This window comes from Mugil cephalus, chromosome 10, assembly GCF_022458985.1.
Source record: "Mugil cephalus isolate CIBA_MC_2020 chromosome 10, CIBA_Mcephalus_1.1, whole genome shotgun sequence".
Taxonomy (NCBI): Eukaryota; Metazoa; Chordata; class Actinopteri; order Mugiliformes; family Mugilidae; genus Mugil; species Mugil cephalus.
The window spans coordinates 3,935,453-3,960,168 of record NC_061779.1 but is presented as its reverse complement, the minus strand read 5'-3'; the positions used below and the strand labels follow the sequence as shown (position 1 = coordinate 3,960,168).

Genomic DNA, 24,716 nt, shown 5'->3' with positions numbered 1-24,716 from the left:
AAAACATAATCTATCATTAATCACTTGAACATGCTTCACAGCCTCCCGTCTAATCACACGTCTTGTTCAGTTTTGCGAGACATTAAAAGATGACGGCTCCAATTACTCGGAAGCAGAATCGTTAAGAGCTGATGCCGTGAGATCATCCATATTTTCCTAAACTCCGTCTACGGAGACTGATGATGAATGATGACGACGAGCCCCTGAAACTCGTCACTGGGTGTGAGAAGGAGACAGGATTGGGGCAAATGCTGTCACCATGGAAACAGGATTGGGAACGTCTGTTACTAAGGTAGGATGTGAAGACTTGGTGCAACTATATTTCGATTTAGTTTTTCTTTTTTTTCCTCCCCCCGCCCCACACGCTGGTCAGCTCTCGACATGTTTTTAATAAGCTGGAAGTTTTATTGTCTTTTTCTGCTTTTCGCTGTAGGCGAAAACCGCATCGTCCGACCCCCACGTGATCGTCTGGTCTCGACCGACTCCGTCGCTATTTGATTTGGCCCCCGACCAACAGGCGTCCGTTTCACCCAGACCCAGGACCACATATGTATGATCGCATAACTTGAACGTGTCGCACCACGTCTGAGAGAATGTCCTCCAGTCTCAACATGAGCCTCGGACACATGGAGATGCAATTAAAGCCGGAAAACCCAGACTGTATTGTTTTTGAAACCCTATTAAAACTTGACACTTTTGACACGCACTCCATGCATTAACTGTTCGTTTTGACCTTTAACAAACATGATCGCTCTCATAAAAAAAAGGGGTCCAGCGGGTGCGGCGGACCACCGTGGCGTTGTTTAAAATGGCGTGTGGAGACGTCCAGAGGAGCATTAGAGAAGCATTAGAATATGAATGGCTGTCCATCACTCTGAGAACTGTTCCCTGGCCCTTCAAGGTTAATGCATTTAAAGGGCTGAAAGGAAGGATTAGCCACAACCAGGTTTAACCCTCGAAAAACCTCAAGGGGAAAGCTTAAATTTGGACAATTTGACTCAAACTAAGGTTTAAAATTGAGAAATTTACACATATAATGTGTGCGTTTTTATACTTTATGCACGGATATATGACAGTGTAGTCACTCACCATCCTCGCTGGTGTGCGTCTCTGTTCCTCCCTCATTGTCCACCTCCTCCAGGGCTCCGTGCTCACTGTAAGGGCTCTCACTGTGGGGGGGGACAACATGCAAAGGGTCACAGCCACGTCATGTCACTTCACTGCTTAATCTTTCTAGACCAAGATATCTCTGCTCCTAATTCGGCCTGTGAGATTTTCGTCTCAGGAGGAAGTTCAAACGGCGGTCATTGTCAGCATTTTTCTTTCTCCTGGCATCGGGCTGCGGGGGGGGGACTGGTACTAACGCCACGCTCTTCACACAGTTTAGCCCTGCCAGGAACAGAGCGTCTCGTCCCATCCTAACATGTCACAAGCCGCCCCCTCTTCTGCAAGAAGATGCAGCCAAGACAACAAATCTCCCCGGGGCTTCATACTGCCCTGGGGGGGGGGGGGACGCGGCCGTGCTGAGGCTGCCGATTAGCTCTAGTCTGGAACAAATCCCCGTCGGTCTGTGATGATGTGGAGGTGTGGAAAAGGAGAAAGACAGGAAGAAACAAGTGATAAGCCCTGCTTACAGATGTGGAGCTGGCAAGGAGCCTCAAGTTTGACCTGTATGACTCAAGTATGTGCCGCATTTCGACTGATCACCCCTTCCCCTGCCAGGTGACCTCCTCCTCTTTCCTCCTGCCGTGCTCATACGAATTAACGTGATTGTTTCAGCCTGCCTCACGGAGAAAGTAGTCGGCCGCGTTAAGTCAGAACTGAAACATGCGCTACCGTGAGAAAATAGCAGCCATCTGGTCAGCTCTTAAACCTACATCTTGTTTAACCCTTTAAAACCGAACGGATCGCCAGCAATCTGTTAAAGCGTGCGGTGTTTGAATTACCGTAACTCACAGCGTAACTCAACTCACATAATTCAAAGTGTGGCTGAGCACTGAGAAGTTGTGCTTTTGTCTGGAAGACCTTTGTGACACCTCGAGGGTATAATTAACTTTTCACCAACAGAGTTCCTCGAAAAACAATTCTCTCTTCCCGAGTCTCCCTGGTCTTGCGTTGCTCCACAACCTACAGCCGTCAACGGCCGTGCCGTCCCACAGATCCCTAAATCAGACTTTAACTAGACAATGTGTGTGTGCACGCTCCACAACCGCTGCATTGTCGTATGACCCGGTACAAAAACATCCAAGAAAGCTGGTTGCAGAAGAAGAAGGCAGCACCATCTTATCTGCACCGTAAGTGGCATGCACATTACGTAAAACATTTAAAAAAGCAGTACTGTTATCCATCTTGTTGTTGTATGAAATGTTGGTCTGACGCACGAAAGACTTTTGTTTATTATGACGTAATAGGTCAAAAGTAAAGGGCCTATTAACCCGCTGAAAAGACACATATCGCCACCTAGTGTGGAGGAGGACGACATGTTCCCGTCAGTTATTCAATTTTATCCGCTGCATGTAAACTGGGACAAGGATCGCATTCAGAAAGTCAGAAATTTCGAGCATAGCTCGATTAAGCTGTGCATGTAAACGCACTGTGTGTCAGGCTGCAACCTGCTGGGGTAATGTAGTGCCTGGTCTTGTAACCTGGTCATGTCTAAGTAACATCCACATGAATGAATACCAGGTCCTAAAGTTTTCCCAGCAGAACACTGAATTGTCACAAGATGGTCGATGTTATTTACCTATGCAGACAGTGGTTTTAATGTTGTGGCTGATCGGTGGCCTAAAGAAAATGTCCATATCGAGTTCCTATCTCTCACCAGTAGTCTCCACCCGCCATGCACTTCTCGTAGAGGGGCCCATCCAGTTCTTTGGCATCAGGGAAGATGGTCTCGTGGTGGATGATGATGGTCTTGACGATCTCGTTGACGTGGGCCTGGCAGGACACCTGGTCCTGGCTGTCTGGCGTCGGCATGAGCGTGGGACCGAAACATATGGCCAGGTTGTATGGGTCCATCATGTTCTCATCACTGTATTGAGACAGACTGAAAGAAAGAGACGAAGAGAGACAGGGAAGGAGACAGAGGCTCATAACCTTGAGTTACATCTACAGACAGACTTATAAAGACAGGTATGGAATGGAGCTCCTGGTTTGTGTCTGTAAACGTACTGGTTGAGGAAGGCGAAGAGGTAGCGCATCACGACCAGGACCGATCTGGGAATCGTCAGGAGGATCTTACGGATGTACAGCGCCCTCTCGTACAGGTTTTCTATTCCTAGAGCAGCAATAAAAGAGCGACAGCAGGTATAACGTTAAAGTGCAAGAGGAAAACGTCAAATAAATATAAAGTCTGCAAGATGCACAGCTTTGTCACGACACCAAGTCTCCAGATATAAATAGACGAGCTGAGCTTAATGCTTAAATAAGATGTCCTGTACTGAGTGGTGATATGTGGAGTGCGGGTACGAGTCACAGGGAACCGGGTGACCTTCGCCTTAACTTCAGTTCCTCTGCTGACACCACAGACGGAAAGGAAGGAGAGGAGGAAGCTGGTGCTCCTTGTTAGCACCTGGCAACAAGGACACCGAGAATTTTGTCTCCTGCTCCAAACGAAAACAGCATTTCTTTAAAACCGTCACCTCATTTTCAGCTTTGCAGAAAGAGGGCTATTATTAACCTATTGTAACTTCATCATATGGAGACAAAGCATTTTAAATCCCTCTCTTATTGTGCTATATCAGGATACACTTTATATATATTTTTCTCTGCATTTGTTCTCTACCGCGGCACCTGAAGCCAAGCATTTTCCCCGGCTAAGCTGGGGCTGTGCATGCTACTAAAAATAGCCGTGTCACCCTCCAGCTATTCTCTGCCATCTGGGATTTGGGATTCTGGGATACTTGTGATGCACTTCATTTTTCATGAATACCTAACTAGGCTTCCGTGAGGCTCTCGAGCACTTCACAGGCAACTGTTTAAAGATTCCTGTACCGTGTTACGCATCATCGGCAAACATTCGTGTAGGCAGATCTGCGTGACGCATCCCTACCGCAAATCGCAAATTGAAAGCTATCGCGAGCCGCAGCGCACAGCTCGCGATTAAAAACAACAACAGCAACAGGAAAAACAGTTGTGAGCTGATGGGCAGAAATGTGATCTCATAGCTGGGCTGAGCTGCTCCATATGGAATACAAGTTTTTAATATGGAGCCGACTGGGCTCGCGGCCCACGCTGCAATCACTGGCATGTTGAGCTGGGGAATGTAAACAGGGAATCCCCATCACTCATGCAGCACAAATGTGTAAAGGAACACCCGGGAAACACACACTTCACGCACTTACAAGTACGCAAAAGCCTGCGTGTACACGTGGAAACTACTACTACACGTTGCGTCTATGTGACTTTTTTGCATATTAAACAAAGCTTAAAAGGCCTTCCACGTAACATCAATGGACGCAATGTATGAAAGATACCAGGAAAAATCTCACCAAGATGGATCTTTGTGATGACTCACAGTCAAACTGACAATGTGACCATTCTTACGAGGAAATTTAACACCGCGCCACAACTCTGTGGCCAGCTTTGTGCCACTTATGACTGGCGTTTAACCAAATGCTGCGTGTGTCATCGTGCTGACAGCACGTTCATTCATTTGTTTTTATATAACCACTTGTCCTCTCGTGGGTTCTGGGAATTAAAGTTGTTTGCTGGCAAAGATATTTGGAATTAGAGGTTTACCTGGTGACTACAGACAAGTCCCAGTCAAAATAATTCAAAGAACTCTGAACACTGGGCTTTGTCAGAAAACAAAGGTAGAATACAATAGCTGCACAGCTGCAGGGTTTACCTGACCATGGCATAATATAACATACTAATAGATGCACCATAATGTGGGGTACGCACACACTAATATCCTGCTTTCAGCTGTTATTGTATTATTGCACGTTATAATTTATGATTTCTTATATATACACTACAGGTCAAAAGTTTTAGAACATATTTCTTTCTTTTTTATTATTGAAATGTTTCAGTTTAATGTCTCCTTTTACTCTGAAATGAAAGCATAAACCAAAATAAAGAACTGAAGTTAAAAAACTTCCCAGTTTTGTTGCATTAGTTCCCAGAAACGTGAGTCTCTTATAGGGAGCTTTGCTTTCACTCTTCTGTCCAGTTCATCACAAACCAGCTCCATGGGGTTAAGTCTAGAGACTGGGACATGGTCCACTCCATGTTTTCAAGCTTTCCATCTTGTTTTTATCCTGAAGCAGTTTGGACTAAAGTTTTGGGTCATTATCTTGATGTAGGATGAAGCTCTGACCTGTAGTGTATATGTAGATATATAGTTTATATTTATTTATATTTCTTGCACATTTGTACATTTTTATTTTTATATTGCATTATTTCATTTTGCAGGTTTTTTTCAATGTGCAACTGAGATACTGCATCAGTAAAGCCTAAGAGAAGAAATAGGTCGCACTTTATTCCAATGAATGGAAGTTTCCAGTTTTACCCTAAAGAGACCAGCTTCTGTTCTTCAGAGCTACAATATGTCATGAATTCATTTTCCAGCACAATCTCATGAAGACTTAAAAAAAACGTGTTCTCACTGATGCAGGAGAGCAGATCATTGAACCTCTCCTTGGGGAAAAGAGGGTTCTCCAGACCGCGGAAGTACAGTTTGAGAACGCCGGCCACCGAGTTGATGTCGTGATTGTTCTCGTCGTCCGTCAGGGGGTCGTTTCCTAAAACACGGACATATTAGCAGGTCACCATTTCCCAGCTGAGGCAAACGATTTGATAACAACGAGGCAAGCACAAATCTAGTATATTAATTATTGATGTGTATTGATGCATGTTATTCTGTACCTCTCTCAAATGAGTTCTTTATGTCATTGACTTCCAGCTGGGACCCAGAAACACGGAATATCCCTTGATGTTGGAGGCCTGTGGAGGGCAATAATAAAAAAAAGAGAGTAAGAAAGAAGAAGGACATTGCACAATCTCTTACGCCCACCCTGACGGTCATAAAAAAAATAAATAAATCCATCACTCAGCAAATAGCGCTGGTCTGGTTGGACCTAAAAGGCCCTTCCTTTTCCGTTAAGACCCTTCACTTTGCTAATTAAAGAAAATAATGAGTCAGGGAGAGCGCAATCAAGCTTTACTGAAGCGTCTTCCAGCTGGGATTAGGACTTAATAAGAGGAGAGGTTGAAAGTCAGGACGAATTGCAGTAAGTCCGCAGTTTGTCTTTTTTTAGATTTCTCTCATCGTCACTTGGCCGCCTGATAAAACACTCGCTGCAGTCACTTCATCAAATGCTTCTTCAATTCCCCGAGGATCATTTTTTTGAAATAACTAATATCCAGACTCATCACTCATACAGAGCTAAGCTGTCCGTCTCACAGTCACAGCTGGAAAAGGCTGCGCCGCTGTAAACAGGATGGAATCTGCGTTTTCCCTTAACAGTGGCCGAAGTGGAACAAACCAAAACCCCAACATAAAAACAAAAATAAAAAAATAAGAACACGCCCAAACAATTAACGCCTGAAAACTGCTCAACCTGACGGACCCCAAAAAGACAACACAGTTCGGGAGGAAGTCCTCAAAGAACATAAAGTAAATAAACACCGATCCCTTTATGACTTTATGACTGGGGTGACTCACCGTACAGATTTATGTAGCGAATACAGCTTTCAACCACGCGGGGGATAGCTTGTCCAGAGTCCTTTGGATACAGAATAAACAAAAACACTCAAAACCATTTGTATAATGTTTGCTTTCACTACATGCAAAAAAAAGTTAGAGCCTGACCAATAATGACGCACCTCATATAAATAATTCACGTTTAACCTCCGGAGACCCGGCGTCCTCATACGGGGACATTACGTTTTAGGTTTGTTGCAGCTTATTCTGCTTCATTTACACCTGCTGTCTTCATAAGGAGACACTTTTATCTCTCTTGTTTATTTATTCTTATTAACTTTTCAAGTTTGATATGCAAATTTAAAAAATTCACAAGTATTCGTTTGAGGCGTTGGGATTTCAACGTTTCCATATAATAATAATAATAATCCCTGTGTCCATATATTTTTTTCAAAAACAAAGACGATGCTTTTTTTATATGCTTCTTAGGTCCCACTAATCCCAGATGCCTAAAGATCTTAAATCTTATCTGAAAGAAATTAAGATGCATTCCAGACAAATGCTTGGGTCTCGGGAGGTTAATGCAAATTTTGTCTAATTCCTTCCTTCCTTCCAGTGTTACTGCTGTATTGGTTGGGCTCTAACAGGAGCTGATGGTGATGGTAGAGAGATATAAACACACAGTGTAAAAGAAGTTTAGACACAAAGAGAGTGTTTTGCTTTGTGACTGAGACAGACTGAGTTGAATTCACCAGCCGCGAGCTAAAATCAACATCTTTGGTTTTGTTCAGAGACAAGACCTTTGTGCTTATTTTATGTGTTTATTTTTGCCGAGCAAAGATTCTTAATACAAGATGATTTGATTGAATATAAGAATATTTTGCTTCTTTCTAGTAATGCTGTTTTTTTGCAGTGTAGAACTATCTCCCAATGATGTGCAAGTGTGCTGTCCAGTGATTTTTAACCGACCTCCTCCAGTGCTGCTAAAAATACTCTGTATGTTTTTTAATGCCATCAATCAGGAGCGTGCCGAGTTTAGATTAACAGGAGCTTAACTAAAGAGCCGTGCACGCTCAGTGTGGAGTTCCTCTCACTGACTTAGACTTGTGCAGCCTATGCCAGCTACTCTGGACTGTGACTCTGTGCTGTGCTTTTAATGACACAGTGGATCTGTTTTCAGGCCTCAGGGGTATACAGTGGGTACAAACACAGCAAACCAAAGCCAGAATCGACTTGCTATCATTTGGAGTTCAGCCACGAGGATTGAGGCAGAGGTCCGGGCGCGACTACATTATGTAATGCAATCTCTTTGGATGTGCCAGACTGGTGTTTTATCAGATCGTTTCAATTGCGGTGTGGAGACGTTCACACCCAGTATCGACCAGGGATGGGTATCGTTAAGGTTTTACCCGATACTTTTTGAAAAGGAGCCAGTGCTTAAAAAATTTAAAAGATACAAATTTCTCCCAAAAATGGTGACTTTTTGTTTTTAAGGCATTATGTGACGTGCAAGTTGAACAGAATATTAATTTAACTAATTAAAACATAATTATGATAATAAAAACTGCGGCTTAGGGTCTCGCAGGCTTTCAAAGATCAGATGTTTAATCAAATTCCAGCTGTTACCTCCTATGTTGCAGGTTGCCAAGTCTGCATCTTTTGAGGTGAAGTCCAGCCAAACTTAAGGACTGCTTGGTCTTTGGCATTTTAAAGGTTCATGGTACATGCAGGTGAAAAATGTGTAGCGTCGGCACAGCAACAGAGCTAAGGGGGCTAAGCTAATTAAACATTCAGTGCCTGGATGTTATGTCAGCAACCACATCCATCAACAGAAGATTAACTTTATATATTTAGGAAATTTACCAGGTGGGCTCAAGAAAGGGGAGAGATACTTACTGCAGATATTACTGTCTGGTAGTAGAAAAGTTATAACTAAAACAAAATGGCTGAATAAAGAACCTCCAACAATCATCGAATGGAACAAATGACATTTTCTACAACCAAACAAGGAGAAAAATATTGGAAAAACTGTCATATTAGAACCTGAAGTAATGTTGATGTTTTGGCTTATTTTAATGAAGGAAGCATAGTTCTGTGCATCCTGATGTAACCATTTCTTTCTGCGCATATATTGTTTTGTACCTTTGCAAGCTTTACCTGACATACTGGCAAACTTCCTGATTGTTATCATGACCCTGTCTGCTTTTCAAATTTTCCTTTTTTGTTGTTTTTAATTGTAATAATACAAAATAAATTAATAAATAAATAAATAAACTAAACCGAAACCGACATTGTTTTTCAGTCTGGTTGCTACTGGTACCCATCCCTAGTATTGACATTGAAGACGCAAGTTGCAGCTGGAGAAAAACTTCAACTCAGTCTGTCTAAGTCTGTTCACAGAGACGAGTTAGTAGTTGATTAACGGGTAGACAAACGGGGAGTGAATGTGTTGTTAAAGTGTTTTGTTAAAGGAAAGGAAATCAAGCAGGACGGGCCCCCAAAGATCCCTCAGAGTGTCTACCTGGTGTCGAGTGTGTGAGTTCCGTCGTCCACGGCTACAGTGAAACGAAGCAACAGTCAGAGATGGAGAGAGATAGAAATAGGAGAAAAAAAAAGCAAGATTCCAGATTAGGACTGCAGGAGCTGCCCACCAAAAAGCCTTCACTAAAAGCACACCCTCATTCCACTCCGTGCTGGCACCGAACCCAAAAGAGGACAGTGAGGTGAGAACTGGGCTAGGGCAGGACTGGACGTGGCCACCGGCCACCGGCGGTGAGGAGGCCGGAGGAGGAGGAGGGAAGGAGGCGGCACACCTTATCAGTCTGGCATCCGCTCCCCGACTGCTATTTGTCCTGCTGCTTTCACTGGCCCGTGCTCTCACTCTGGAGGAGGAGAATATCTCCGGCAGAGCAGCTCGCTCTGTTGCCAGGTCAGCAGTGAGTCAGGGGAGCTGACGGAGACAAACATTCATTCCTCCGACTGCCTTTCCTCTCCTCCTGCAGCCCTCCAAAAATCCGTCAGTGCCACCCGTATGTATCGCAGACGCAGACCGCCAGAGCTCACTGACTCACGAGGAAGGTTTCCAGAAATCCATCTTAGCACAAATATGTTGGTAGACCATAAATCAAAGCTAAGATGCTTTGGGGGAACCCACCAAAACGGCCAGAAGGCCAGAGCAAGACAGAAAATAGATAGGGAGGAGGAGCAGAAGTCAAGCGGGCAGACTGGTAATCGGTACCTTGATAAATGACTCCAAATTGCCATTAAATAACCTAACATTAAAAACAGAGCGGGGTCTAGCCCGCCGAGTGCCAGTGTGGGTTCTGAACGGCCCGTTGGGATGTCTAGAATACAAAGAACGCGTTAGAAGAAGCAAACAATGCATCTTGAAGTAGTTCATGTCACTGCCCCTCAGGAAGCCGAGGCTGAACGCTCTTTAAAACCCTTCAACTCCACATGATGGACACTTGAATAACGGTGCTTTCCTTTCGTTCTCCACACATTTCTTTGGGGGTGGGTGGGCTCTCTTAGCGCGTGATCCGTTACGACTCCTGGTGACCTGTAGGTTTGGGACTTTGTTCGCCTCCGCTGCTCAACAGCGGCAGCAAAATATTTCACCAGGAAGAGGCAGGAGATGTTTTTTTTAACGTCTTATTAACAGAAAAGATCACATTTTTGCTGCATGATTTAAGCTGCCATGACGAATACCCCCGTGAGGAGTAAACGACCTAAGACGTAAAAGTGGATTATTGATTAATCCTGATGCATCAGGCGTCATGGTGAGAAATCCTAATGCCTTGTTTTGTTTTATTAACAGTAAGGAACAAAAACAGAGAAAAATGAAATCATCACTGGTGAGAAGCTGGAACTGAAAATTAGGTGGGTGCTTCTCAGCAGAACACTGAGCTGCCACAAGTCGACGTTATTTGCTTCTTGTGTCAGTGGTTGTAATGTTGTGGCTGATTGGTGAAGATATATATATATATATATATATTACTCAAATGCATTTTTCTCATTCGACAATTCTCAAAATAAATGAGATGTCTAAACGATATGACTTCTCGGCTTTAATAATAACTGAGGGCGTCCTATAAGAATAGTTTTGATGCCAACTATCTTTGCGCTGATGAGCTGCAACGAAACACACGTGTGTGTGTGTGTGTGTGTGTGTGTGTCTGTGTGCATTTTACCTTGTGGTCATGTAGTCGGCTCTGTGGCCTGCAGAAAGGAGAGAAAAAGAGAAGAGATGTAAGGGAGGGGTTAGACGTGTGGACGTGCTGGGACCTGTTTCTGAGGTCCCTGCGGTGAACTGTGCATACAACTAGCGAAGCATTTGAAGCCTGCCATCTGTCCACCGCCGCTGGCCTCCAGAGCAGACAAGCTAAACCTCTGCAGATACCTCACACATACACACTGCAGCTACATTTACAGTCACAGTTCACGCAAACGTCTCCCAGGAACACGGTTACGTAAGCACACAGACAATAATTAGGAGAAGACACCACTACAAGTGCTACAAGTTTGGACAAGCGAAGTCATTTTAAAACACAAAATAGCTTCCAAATGGTTTTGAGGAAACGTGGAAGTTTCAAATGTGAGGCCATCTGTTCCCCTGAACAGGATGTGACCTGTCTCTGTGTTTGAGTGACTCATTCTGTTGTTCAGCTCATGCAGCAATATGATTAATTTGAAAGAGCAGGAGGATTTTCTCTTCCTCGTTAGCTCGGGCTTTCATTGCTCATGAGCTCGACAGTTTTGACAGAGACCACCAGGACTGCTGGTTAGTGCAAAGCCTGACTGAAATAGCTGAGGCCTCTAGCAGATCCCACCAATGTAGAACAAGGAGAGTCACATTGTAATGACCGCCACCTCTCTAAATCATGGCGGTCCATTAAGGTGGAAGCAAATCAGTCACTAAGACGGATAATACCAGTTCGCAATCCCCCTCAGCTGTGGCTCGCCTGGCTAAAACCCAGATTACAATCAAGGAGCATTTGCCTTGCTATTGGAAAAAGTGGGCAGAAAATGGGAAGTTTGTCACTGAAAAGGTTTCAAATTGCTCGAGTAGAACTGCAGGAAACAAAAAGACAAAGTTCAGTTACTTATGTGCTACATTTACTGGAGACGGAGTAGGGCTAATGTGTCCTAATCTGAGCTGGAGGAAGAGTGGCTGAAGTTTCACATGGGGAGATAAGGAACAGGTGCGAGTACCGAATATTTTGAGAGCAGTGGGAAGTGTGGGGATCGTGACTGTACCTTCGCCGAGTGTCCTCTTCAGCAGGTCGTGTTTGGCCTGCAGTTTGGAGATGAGATTACTGCCCTCCAGAAACTCCCGGAATTTCTGTGGAGAATTGAGAGTAATTAGACGGTGGTGCAGAGTGCAGGCCGGAGCACCCTCTCTTCAGACACCAATCTACGATAAGCCAGTCAAGGGCAAAGGACACGCCAAGAGCCCTTTTTTTTTGAAGGCCTTATCAGAGCATGTCCATCTCCAGACTGGAATAAGATAGAGGTTAGCTTTACCAAATGGAAATGTTCCAGGAGGACTTGGTGCATGACATACAGAGTTGAAAGCTCAGCAGAACTTACTTACTTTTCACAAATAAGGCATTAAGTGTCAGTCTCAGATTGACATCAGAAATCTGGTGTTTTAACTTATTCTGTACAAGGGACTGTAACATCTTATGAGTAATAATGAATGCTGGAACTCTCTACTCCTTGGGGACAACAGCTGGAGGACGGACTCACCCGATGTGGAGAAGTGTTGAAATGTAGCCCCATATCCCATTACTTCTCACCGAGATTTCTTTCTCGTGAACCCTTTTTCGCAGCAGCTCTCTTCCCTGCACTCACCATGAAGTAGAACTGCTCCGTCTCTTGCTGGTTGGCCCTCCTCTTGGCGATGCTGGGTTTGCTGAGGTACGTCTCCGACACGGTGGACTTGACGGACTCGGTCGACCGGCTGTGGTGGAAACACTCGGACACGTCGTAGTCCTCAATGGTCACCATGTCCTGGATGGTGGTCAGGGTGGCCTCTGACGTCTTCTTGATCTGCGGCGCGGAGGGAAAGTTGAGAAACACTTAATGAAGCGGTGCGAGCTCAAGGCCGCCAGATTAAAAGCTCCATGTCGTGTCTTCACTATCGCGGCGTTACCATCACGGCATACACAGCAGCATGTTTCATCACACGAGCTAAAAACCACTCTCTCCATCCCATGGCACTTTGAAAAATTCATCCGCTTTCCGACGAGAAGCGTGTTCCTAAAAATCCACTGGCTGTTGAATAGGACTCCGAGCAAAAGCAATCAATTTGGAAGCACTCAGAGGGGCCAGAGGTGAACAGCAACGGCTGGAGACGGTACATTCAGTCGGAAGCTTTTAAGATTCATTTCCATAACCGCCGCTGCCCCGTCAACAGTGCTTCTCCCGGAGCTTATAAATGTCAGAACTTGGCAGGGTGTGTTCTACCACTTACTGTGAAAACCTGCCCAAGGTCTGCCGGCCATGACTGTTTCCTTTTTAAGAACATAGGACGACACAGGAGGTGACGTGCAAACAGTGGGGTAAATACATCCGTAAGAGCTCCATAAAAGTTAAAGATACCACGAGCTAATAAATAACAGATTGCGCAGACTACAAATAAATCAAACTGCAACAGTCGTATGTGATGGTGTGTTTGAGCTTTGAAGCCAGAGTAACCTGCTGCAAACATGACGCCCATGATTTGAGCTGGTCAGACTCTCTCTAATATACGGCTGATTGACTGGAGCTTCCAGCGGTGATTTGAGTTCTTGCTTAATTTTTCAAGTGGTTGATGTTTAAGCTTTAAAGTCACTCGCCATACGTGCACTTCTACCGAAAAATCTCCGCCCTTGTGGATGGAGACACTCTGGAGGAGAGTGACATCTCACTTCAATTACGTGTGCTTTTTTAAAAAGGTAGGGGGCCTCACGGGTCAACGAAGCCCTGAACGAAAAAGCAGCAGCAATTCTTCCTGATTATTCTTAATGGTGAGGCGGATCCCCGGCTGAAAGGCAGCGACCCTATTCCTCTGTTATTAAGTGAGCAGGACCTCAGCGGTAATGAGAGAACAGGCTGGATTACTGCTGCACACCGAGACAACAGCTTGTTTCTTTTAAACCGCTCGACCTGTGACTCATTTCTGCCCCCGCCCCCCAACAAAGAAAGGGGAAAAAAAAAAAAAAAAAGCCACCTGAAAAGCAAAGGAGGACTTCAGAGCTTTCATGCGTTACTGTGATGGATTACAGCGCTGACACACATGCTCGGGTGCACAATGTGGATGTAGTTACGGTGTTATTCAACCCATCATGAAGCAAAAAAACACACCGCAGGGCTGGAACATGGCTGACAGCACAAAAAGGAACAAAGGGAAATGGAGGATGTAAGCCGTTCTTTATTATCAGATACAGACTTTTACGATACTTTTTTAGGTGGACGGACGGTAGTTTGACGTAGGATATTGTGACCTACAGTCATTAGTTGCACTTTCTGAGTGTGTTTGGGCTCCCGACATCCCCGGCTTAACCAGGGTGGCCCCATGTATCCGAGAGGCCCAGCTGTCATCATGAAGACAGGAGCCATGCATGCGAGAGAAATCAGTGAAAAAGCTGTCGGGTGCATCCATTATTCAGCAGACCAATAGTTACCAGCGTTCACTGTTGGGCTCAATTACAACAGAGCTCTGAGAGAGAGTCGGTGGATGCGCTCGTTAAACCTGGAGAAAGGCCACAGGATTCTTAATACAGTATCACCTACAGTCGGATGCAAGCATTCCACCAGTAAAGCACCGCATCAGACTAGTTTAGAACTCTCATCCATCCCTGAGCTTAAAATAACTAATGCACTGTCAAGATAATTCCTCCGACCGCGCTTTGAAATAAGTGTTATTTCGCGGAGCAGCGGAACATCACTCAACAGTTATTTCAGCATCTATCATCGCGTCTCAGAAGTCAGACTGCTGTCCATAGCTTTCAACAGACCCTGCAGTGACTGTGTAATCTGCTCATCATCCATCTAAGCACACACACAAACACACACACACAGGCTTTGATGTGACTCCCAGATATTTATCGGATGAAAAACAAACACGCCCTGCAAAGGATGTGGTATCGCGTTGCCAGAGTTTAGCGCGAAGCATCTTGAGAATAACCATTAGCCGCGCTTGTATATTTGCTGAGAACATGACAGAAGCCAGGAGGAGGAAAATGAGTCTGTGCGAGCTCCGCGGAATACGGAAACAAATGAGATATAAATGAGAAGATTATGAAATCTGAAAAAGAAACGTCGGGATGGCCGACCCGAGGAGCTGAAACGAATGATGTCTGTGGAGAAAAGTCTTTTCGAATGGACATTTATTTGACTGTCTGGTTTCTGCACCTAGCGGGGTTAACGCCACAATGAAAGGGAAATCTAGGAGAGTCTTCCTTCCCATGTCAAAGCCCCCCACCTCCCCCAGCTGCAGATGTAAATTATTCATCAATGTTTTCTTTTACCATTTCACGGGAATGAAAAGGGTTTGAGGAAGCAGCTGCGTTTCTATGAAGCACTGCCCTGTAGCTTTTCCTGTCCCGATAAAGACAGACTCTCGTTTGACAGTGGAGCTCGCAGGTCGCCACAGTGCTTTGAAAGTTCATTTTCCAAGGATGTATCTGGCACGCCATGCCCAGGAAGAGAGGCCATCTGGTGACGCTAACGTGAGGCAGCAGCGCCCTTCAATTCTGACCCACCAGGACATCCGCTTCAGCGAGGCGGGCGGACAAGGACGTGGAGTCACCAGGGCTCGTTAGCACACATTCACATGCACAGTTGCAGAAATACTGTACGTACTGCAGGCAGCGCGAGCTTAGATCACACCAGCGGGACCCAAACACTGGTCTGGACCACTTTCCTACTATTGTGTAGTTCTCCCTTGTACCTCCTAAAAAGTTGTGACTTAATTAGAGAATGGATATGGGCCTTTTGAAGGTGTCCTGTTGTGTCTGGAAACATAATGTGGTTAGTGGCGACTGAAATTTTGATCCTCAATCTTTTCTCGATGTGTTCCATCTTTATTAATCCAAAACAATCAATTCGGAGTTGAAGAAGTAGTCGGAAACACTAAATCGGAAACATGCTACTACCAATTGAACTAGGGATGGGCATCGATAGGATTTTATTGATACTGATGCCATTATCGATTCTGCTTATCGATCCAATTCTTTATCGATTCTCTTATCAATTCCTCCAGTGAATTTATGATCTAGCAAAAGTAGGCGTTCGTGATTTCATGTAAGAAGCAGCAATTTTCTTGAGTTTCTAAACAAGAGATAAGAGTTTGTGTAAGACACATAGGAAATTGATCAGTGGATCCTCACTTTGCTCTGCCGAGACTTTTTTGACCGGAGAACACATGGTACCCTCAGTATTTAATACGCATCGTCGTGCATCGTCGACAAATGCTTCATCATGTTAGTGGCGTTGCAGCCCTTCCTCTGCCATAGCGTCTTCCTTGTCGTCCGTGATGTGAATGACGTGCCTCAACGTAAAGATTCTTCGTCTTTCATTTTATGGTGGTTGGCACAACAACTTTTAGATGCATTACTGCCACCATCTGGACTGGGATGTAAAGATTCCGCACATAAAGAATCGAAAAAGTGGAGTCGATAAGGATGAATTTTAATGATATTGATGAATTTAACCATTCTGAATTGTCACAAGATGGTCAATGTTATTTGCTTCTCCTGTAACTGGTCATAATGTTGTGGCTGATTGGTATGCATTAGTAGATTTGTTCAATTATCTGACGAGACCCAAAAAAGAAGCAGTTAAATATTATCACGACTAATATTCGTAGCTGTAAAAAGCCCTAAGCATAGCTATGCTACATGCATTATTCTTCACTGACTGAAGGAACAGAGTGTTGAGTAACATATTCCTGTGTGTCTTTGTAGAAGCATAAAAGATGCAGGGGGAGAGAACTCAGAAGGAGCTTATAGAGGAGAAGCTGGTCAGACATGAAAAAAAGCCGACCGTGATGGATGTGCTTTCATTCGGTGATCCGGCACAAGTCGCAGCCTTTCACCCCTTCGTTTGCTAAAGTAACTCAAACACCCTGCAGACGTATTGAAACCTCAGAAGGTGAATGCACCTCTAATGTCAAGAAAAGGAGAAGCGGAGGGCAGGTATGAGAAAATAGAAGCAAGACAGTGAATTCTAGCGGTGGGAGCGAACACCAAGGCTTCATAGAGAGGGTTTGATGGCTACCTGCAGGGCATGAGAGGGAGGAAAATACATAGTGTGTACATAGTGTCTGGGTGTGTTGTACACATGCAGCTAAATCCTGACTCTTCAGCATTCGTCTGCAACCATTTCCTGTCTCACCTTGGATAACTTCAGGCAGAGTTAACTTTCTTCCGTATCTTTAATTCTCTGCAACTGTCAGCATCTCGCAACCAACAAAGAGCAGCAGAACAAAAGTCCCAAACCTCTCACAATGAAACTGGAGTTGAAGAAGACGTGTTTGGCATGTCTAAGCCGCCGTAAACCACAAACACCTGGACTGAGATATACAATTTTTGTGCTTTTTTTGGATTTTACCTCTTCGTTTTCAATTTTCAGAGTCGCCAGGCGAGACTGCAGCTGCTGGAACCTCAGGATGAGCTCCCCGTTCACTGGTGGCTGCACCGAGATCTGACACACCTGGAAATGAGAGAAAACAGTCAGTGACCGAGGACCTGACGTGTCAACCTGCCGTGGGAACAGGGTCATGTCAGCTCTGGTTCAAACACGACGCAGGCGTTCAAATTCTTTTCCAATTGCAGAGGAAACCGCAGTGACTTCTGCCAAATGAATGCAGACAGCCGCACAACAACAGCTAGTAAACAGACATGATATCAGCGTAGTGCCAGCCAAACAGTAAAAACCCTAAACACATGCTGAACTGCAGGGCTGCAGGGGGAGGAATAACACATGATTTGTCAATTTCAGTGCCCCATTAAACCTGAACTTGCAGCCCAGACGCAGTAAATATAAGACCTCATTAAGAACGAGACCTTTTAAATAAACTCTAAACTCACTTGCATGTTGTTTGGTGCACTTGCAGAGAAGCACACAGACGACTTAAAAAAAAAAAAAAAGATATTTTAAAACTTACGTTTGGAGTCTTTGAGTCTCTAAATAGACTCTATTTTTACGACAATGAAATGAAATAATCGACAAAGTAAACTATAAACCGTGCTAAAATTGCGCAAATTATCGCAACGTTTTGGTTAATGGCGTTACATACTTCGTCTCCCATGTGAGGCTGGAAGTCAAATTTTGCTGGTGGGCAGAATGCGGTGGGGTACATCTCCATGAACCTCTGCCTGTCGCTCCGCGGGTCCAGGCTGTCCACTGCGTTTTCGATGATGTCCAGACCTTCGTGGCGCGACGTCTCCAGGTTGTACTCCGCCGACAGGTAAGTCCGAAGGGCCCGATTGAGACTGGCATGGTACCCCAAATCACAGCACTGGAGGGGCGAAATAATAATATAGATATATACATAGATATATAGAAAAAAAATGATAGATGACCATAATTATGCACAAATTAGGAGTATATCAGGACTTTGTTTGTACTCTGACAAGGAATCAATAAAGAACGCAATTTAAAATGCTACTCCAGCATCTCTAATCCTGATTTTTTAACAACTAAAACCTTGTCCAAGGTCTCTACTGAGAGGACACACAAGCCCTTGGCACACACAGACCCGAAACACACATGTACAGTTATACATACACAAAACAGCTTGAATCATCATCAGCGAACCTCGTGCACTTTGTTTTCCGTGCTAAAAAAAAAAAAAAGTCTCTTCATCACTAAACAAACGTGTGCGAGTCTACACACACGGCTCACGCAGTGTACTCCCCGCACACAATCACGCGCACACACACACACGCCCCGTTGAGATGTGAAGGCTTGCGAGCAGAGCGGGGAGAGGGGTAATTTCAGCGCACAGCGTGGCGCCGAGTAGGGGTTGCGTTTTTCTCTTGCCTTCGGTCCTGTGTGGAATATAAAATCCCAAACATTTGCTAAAAACCCGGCCTTCTCCTGTTTCCCTAGAAACGCCACAGAAAGTGGTGCAGTACATTTGTTTCTCTCGAAAAGAAAAAGGGAAAAAAATAATGATAACCCAGGTGAGCCGTGTTATGAATAAGTCATGTTTATTGCTGTGGTAGCAAAAAGGTCAAGCTAAGCGTTACGTTAGCTGGAGAGACGTGAGTGTTGAGGTGAACGGAGTGAAAAACAGCGCAGATCCACAGCTGTAAATTATAAAAATCCAGACTCAGATGGATTGAACAATGTGGACAACAACAACAAAAAAAAATTCAAAACAGTTACGCAATGTCAGAATACCCCCAGCTTAACTGAATATAATGAGTTATATTTTAATATGGGAAGAATGGAGGAAGGAAGGAATGGGTTTCATCAGAAAATTTAATAAGCTGATTTAATTCTGTCCTGCGCTGTAATTTCCATCCCACGGTCTGGTGTCCGAAAATCTCTTTTACATTAGGCCCATCTGCTAAAGTCATCAGTTTCTCTGTTGATCCGATCAGGCATAACATTATGACCAAATATTCTGTAAGTCTCCCTTGTGTCTCCAAAACACTCATCTAATCAGAGAGTGGACATGGGCTTTCTGAGGGGGTCCTGTGGTGTCTGGCAACACAATGTTCATAGTGGGGGGGCCTCCATAGGGGGTCCTATCGGATGAGGGGAGCGGAGGGTCCTTTGCGGATCAACCCACAGATACTTGATCAGTTTGGGATCTAGTGGATTTGGATGCCAGGTCAACACCTTGTGCTTTTCTTCATGTGTTTTTTGAACTGTTTATGTGTTTGTGCCTGTGTCAGGCTGCATCATGATAGGGATGGCTGCAGGGATAATGGATTTTTTTTGGGGGGGGGGTGGCATTGTTCCCCAAACCGAATGATTTGTTGTCAATACAAACATCAGATCATGTGGTAATTAAAGCATTGGTCTTCAACAGTGAGTCCGTGGAAGTACTGCAGAGCGGGGTCGCAAATGTTTTGGTTGATTAGACATTTTTTATATATTTTCCCCCACAAATTTGAAGAAAGCCTATTTAGTCCCCAGGTGACATCCCATGTATGTATGCGTATGTTTATGTCAGGTATTTTCAGCATTTGCACAGCCATCCTAGAGTTGCACGTGTTTGAAATGTAAAAAAAAAAAAAAGAATATCTGTCACTCATTTTCATGAGTTTGTGAGTCTGTGGCCTGAAAAACGTTGAAGAACCGTGGTTTAAATGTTATTCACATCTCCTGTCAGCGGTCATAATGCTGTGGCGGATCAGCGTATGTATTCCCAGTTTCAGCTGAGGCAAAATATAAATGGCAGTCAATAAAGTCGTCACAGAACATTGGCTGAGAAAATCATGCGGCTTCATACTCACGTCAATTAAGTCGGACAAGTCGTGGATGTAATACTTGAAAACGGACGAGTTTGTGGCTTCCAGCGTCAGCAGGTACTCGTTCCGCGCTTTGATCGACTTCAGCTTGTTCTCGGAGTACTTGGCCTGACGCTGACGAGAGAATCAGAAGTGGGGGAAACATGTGACAAACAGACAGCAGCAGAGCGTGCGAGACAGGGGCGACTTTAACGAGCGGAGAATTGCTTTCTGACAAGTGATGGTGGTTTTGTGTTTCTGCACACACTGCCAGTCACGGAGCCGTGGCCGGATTACTGGCCACAACAACATCCTCGATAAACATTAGAGGAGACCTAAGTCGAATTATGTTATAAATAGCAAAGAGGAACGAGAACGAGGGGGAAAAAAAAACAGACAGACAAACCTAAACTAAAAACAGCCCCTGACCTCGGCTTTAACGGTGATCAGCTCAGTCTGGGGAGTCTGTCTCGGTCTTACACTTCCTCTCTAAACATCAGGCTGCTAGTTAGTCACCATCCACTGACCAATATGCTCTGACTCACACACACACAAACTTCCAAATCATCCATATTTTAACTTCCCAAATGCAGTCCTGGAAAAGTTGTGTAAAAGAAAAAAGTCCATTCCTCTGGCCTTTAATCACTTGCCACAGAGAGTTAACAGACACCAGGCCTGTTCTCAGAATACAAAGCCTTTGACTCTCTGACTGACTGTTTCCAATATAAAACATGTGAACGTGAAAGCACTTAAAGTCCTCGACAGAAGTTTTGTTGTCTTCAAAATTGCTAATGTAAAGGAAAACGAGCGGCTGCTATTTTAGATTAAATGCAGTTGTTACAAATGGGATTAAATTGTTACCTTCTCTTTCATCTTCTCAATCTTCTTCACAGAGCTGCGTCTCTGGTATTTGTCCTCCATTCTGATGCTGAAGACAGGATCGGCCCGGCCGATCTGCTTCTCCTCCTGCTTCTCGGCCTCCTTCAGCTTGCTCTCTGCGCTGATGCTCTCCGAGTGGTACATGTGGTAGGTCTTCATCACCTGGAGAGGCACGAAAGTCGGCATGAGATGAAACAGAAATGCTCTTCAAGGGCAATCTGACAGTAGTTTCTGTTGAGAAAGGGTTGCGTCATTTTCTGTGGGGTCAAAGGTCGCGGCAATCCATCTCCAGAACGGAGCCTGACCTTTCATCAAAACCCACAACTGAGACTTCCTTGGACCCGCTCATTCATCACATATTGATTTGACTCCTCTCACAGCAGGCCACTTCTTCTCTCTCTAAACCACAAACCAAACTCAGATCCTCTCCAGCTTTTTTTTTTTTTTTTTTTCATGTGACGCGCTCGTCAACAACCACAACGACCACAAATCACAGCGGCTAAATCTGACATGGTGCCTTCATTGCTTAATGTTTGAAGAAGTAAAAATACTCTCAGGGAGAAGATTTGGGTTTGCCCTGTGGTGAAGAAATGAGGAAGTCGTCTTTGAGTGGCAATTCAGCCATTGTCTTTAAGGACAATTAAAATAACAACAAAATAATATTTAACTGAAATTGTTATAAACATCTGGTTCTTTATTGAAAGCAAAACAATGAAGTCAAAGAACGGTAACATTTTTTCTGCTTATAATATTATTTTTGTTTATATCTACACTATTTAACAAGTAGAATATGCTCCTGAAAGATATAACCAAGAAATAAGCTGAACTCGTCGGCCTATTTATAACAAAGGAAACATGCTGGACTGTTGATTAAAGCAACTTCCTAAAGTTTGAGTCACGGTCTTTAGGAAGCGTGACTCATATCACTTCATGGGTCCATTAGGGCAGTGACTCAGTTGTAAGTATCAGGTAAACTATGAAATAACAATGAGTTCTTCAAGAGTGTTGAGAAGCGAGTTATCGCTGAAGACAAACACAGGGCTCCTAGAACAGAACTGTTGAATCACCGACCGGGGGAGTAATGAGAAGGCAAATTCATGACGCTAGCATGGAAGCATGCACCAGTCAGGCATAACATTATGACCACCTTCCTAATATTGTGTCTCCTAAACAGTCGTGACTCACCGGAGAGTGGACACGGGCTTTCTGAGTGTGTCCTGTGGTGTCTGGCTACTGAACATTGGGTTGAGGGGAGGGGGCCTCTGTGGATCATCCCACAGATACTTCATCAGTTTAGGTCAACGCCTTGGACTGTTCATCATTTTTTTTTGTTTGTTTGTTTGTTTGTTTTTTAGATGTTCCTAAAGCATTTTTGTCAAGGAGTGTCTTAGCTATGGGGTGGAGGTCCCTGGTCTGCTCTAGGTGGGTGCTTCATGTCTAAGTAACATCCACACAAATGAAGGCCAGGTCCAAAGGCACAAGATGGTCATGGTAATTTACTTCTCCTGTCAGTGGTCATAATGATATGCCTGATCGGTTTATTTAGGAGATCCCAATGGCTCTCAGATGAATTTAGAGAAAAACGGGACAGAGAGGGGAAGGAATCACATGTGGGAAATAAAATAGTTGAAGATGAAGAGGAGAGGAAATGAGATGAGAAGGTTCATGGCTGTTGGCCAAATGTAAACGGCTGGGGGAAGGCAACAATACAGAGCACCGGCGGTTTAACCTGGAATGAACCAACTCCTGCAGATTACAGCTCCACAATTGTGTATGAAATACAGTTGTCTGCGCAAAACCTCAACTTCAGCACAAATAGACTCAACCCAACTCAAAATCTAAACATCTTTCCCCCAACGCTGAGCTATTTCTGTACGAGAGCAAACCTAGATTTGTCTGGAGCCTTTCGCCTTTGGTGGGGTTTGGCCTAACTGGAACCCGTTTAAAGATGGGTGACTGACCTTGGGCCCTGTACTCCTCACTTACTGGTCTGGAGTCTGCCACTGCCGTGTTTACTTTAGTGCTCGTTTTAGAGGGACATATTTAGAGACGGGCCAGACCTGTTATTTCAATGGCGGAGGCCGACTTAGGGACTGTGGCTGGCTGATGCAACAGCTAACCAGTGTGTGTGTGTGTGTGTGTGTGTGTGTGTGTGTGTGAATTTGTGTCGTGTGCACGTGTCCTCCCCCCAGGGCTAAACCAGGTCATATCTGGAGTGTCTACGGTGGTGACAGTGACCCACATTGAGTTTTGGAGTAACACGTTGTTGTGTTTGGAGCAGCGGAGGACTGGAGGTGTAACCACTGTGGTCCTCTATGGTGAGTAACTGGAGACACTACGAGCTAACAGAACAGCGTTTCACTCCATCTCTTGGGAAAGAACAATGACCATCTAGACTTGTATCAACGTCAGTGCGAATTTCACTTGATCCTAACGATCAATGGGGAGGCTAACATGAAATGCTAATCTGTTTGACATAAATTCACCAATTTTTTTCCCTCAAAGTTCTACACACAACACCCAGAACGTGATTTGTTTTGTGGTTTTTATCACCTTGCCTTTGCCTAATACTTTGTTGATGCACCTTTTGCAGCAATTACAGCCTCAAGTCTTTTTAAATATGATGCCACAAGCTTGGCACACCTGTCTTTGGGCACTTTTGGCCTCTTTGCAGCACCTCTCAAGCTCCTTCAACTCCTGCACAGCCGTTTTCCTGATCTCTCCAGATATGTTAAGGTCGGATTCAGCTTTGGAGCAAGTTTTCATCCAGGATGTATCTGTTCCCTCTATCCTGACTAGACTCTCAGTTCCTGCCGCCAAAAAACATCCATATAACATGATGTTGCCACCACCATGCTTCACTGTAGGGATGGTGTTGTCCATTCCTCTTTGCAGCACCTCTCAAGCTCCTTCAACTCCTGCACAGCCATTTTCCTGATCTCTCCAGATATGTTTAGGTCGGATTCAGGTCTGGGCTGAAGCTGGGCCACTCAAGAATATTCATAGAGTTGTCCTGAAGTCATTCCTTTGATATCTTGGCTGTGTGCTTAGGGTCGCTGTCCTGCAGAAAGATGGACCATCGCCTCAGCCTGAGCTCTGGAGCAAGTTTTCATCCAGAATATATCTGTTCCCTCTATCCTGACTAGTCTCCCAGTTCCTGTCGCTGAAAAACATCCATACAACATGATGTTGCCACCACCATGCTTCACTGTAGGGATGGTGTTGGCTTGGTGATCATCAGTGCCTGGTTTCCTCCAAACATTTTGCCTGGTATTCACACCAGAGAGTTCAATCTTTGTCTCATCAGATCAGAGAATTTTGTATGACTGTCCTTCAGGTACCTTTTGGCGAACTCCAGGTGGGCTGCCATGTGCCTTTTACTAAGGAGTGGCTTTTGTCTGCCCACTTTACCATTCAGGTCTGATTGGTGGATTGGTGGTGGGGGTGCCTGGTCTAGTCTGGTCTGGTCCAGGTGGGTGCTACATGTCTAAGGGCCAAAAGTTTCCCAGCAGAAGTTTGAATTCTCACAAGATGGTGGATGTTATTCACTTCTCCTGTCAGAATGTTGTGGCTGATTGGTGTAAGTCACTTTAATTTTAATAACCTTCTATTATCCTACACACAACATTGCGTACATCAGAGGCTGTGCAACAAAAATCAAGCCATGATTTTATCCTTTTTCCCCCATCTTTATGTTCGCTGGCAGCTGACTGTCCACGGCCATGTGTGAGCCATTAAAC

General features: G+C 44.6%; 1 protein-coding gene across 5 annotated transcripts in view; it reads right to left on the bottom strand.

The window, feature by feature from the left end:
• The window catches only part of srgap1a (SLIT-ROBO Rho GTPase activating protein 1a), an 87,090-nt gene that overhangs the window by 14,737 nt on the left and 47,637 nt on the right, over positions 1 to 24,716 (bottom strand). For 3 of the 5 annotated variants that reach the window (XM_047595700.1, XM_047595703.1, XM_047595699.1), the window contains exons 5-18: positions 20,959 to 21,138; positions 20,104 to 20,232; positions 17,931 to 18,152; positions 17,243 to 17,344; positions 12,500 to 12,697; positions 11,903 to 11,987; positions 10,837 to 10,864; positions 9,885 to 9,990; positions 6,668 to 6,728; positions 5,869 to 5,946; positions 5,610 to 5,744; positions 3,172 to 3,277; positions 2,822 to 3,046; positions 1,090 to 1,169 (exon numbers count right to left, since the gene is read on the bottom strand). In XM_047595700.1, coding sequence (XP_047451656.1) covers positions 1,090 to 1,169; positions 2,822 to 3,046; positions 3,172 to 3,277; positions 5,610 to 5,744; positions 5,869 to 5,946; positions 6,668 to 6,728; positions 9,885 to 9,990; positions 10,837 to 10,864; positions 11,903 to 11,987; positions 12,500 to 12,697; positions 17,243 to 17,344; positions 17,931 to 18,152; positions 20,104 to 20,232; positions 20,959 to 21,138 — 1,735 coding nt within the window. Of the gene's footprint in view, positions 1 to 1,089; positions 1,170 to 2,821; positions 3,047 to 3,171; positions 3,278 to 5,609; positions 5,745 to 5,868; positions 5,947 to 6,667; positions 6,729 to 9,167; positions 9,202 to 9,884; positions 9,991 to 10,836; positions 10,865 to 11,902; positions 11,988 to 12,499; positions 12,698 to 17,242; positions 17,345 to 17,930; positions 18,153 to 20,103; positions 20,233 to 20,958; positions 21,139 to 24,716 lie in introns of all 5 variants that reach the window. The other 2 variants (XM_047595702.1, XM_047595701.1) reach the window with 1 other exon arrangement.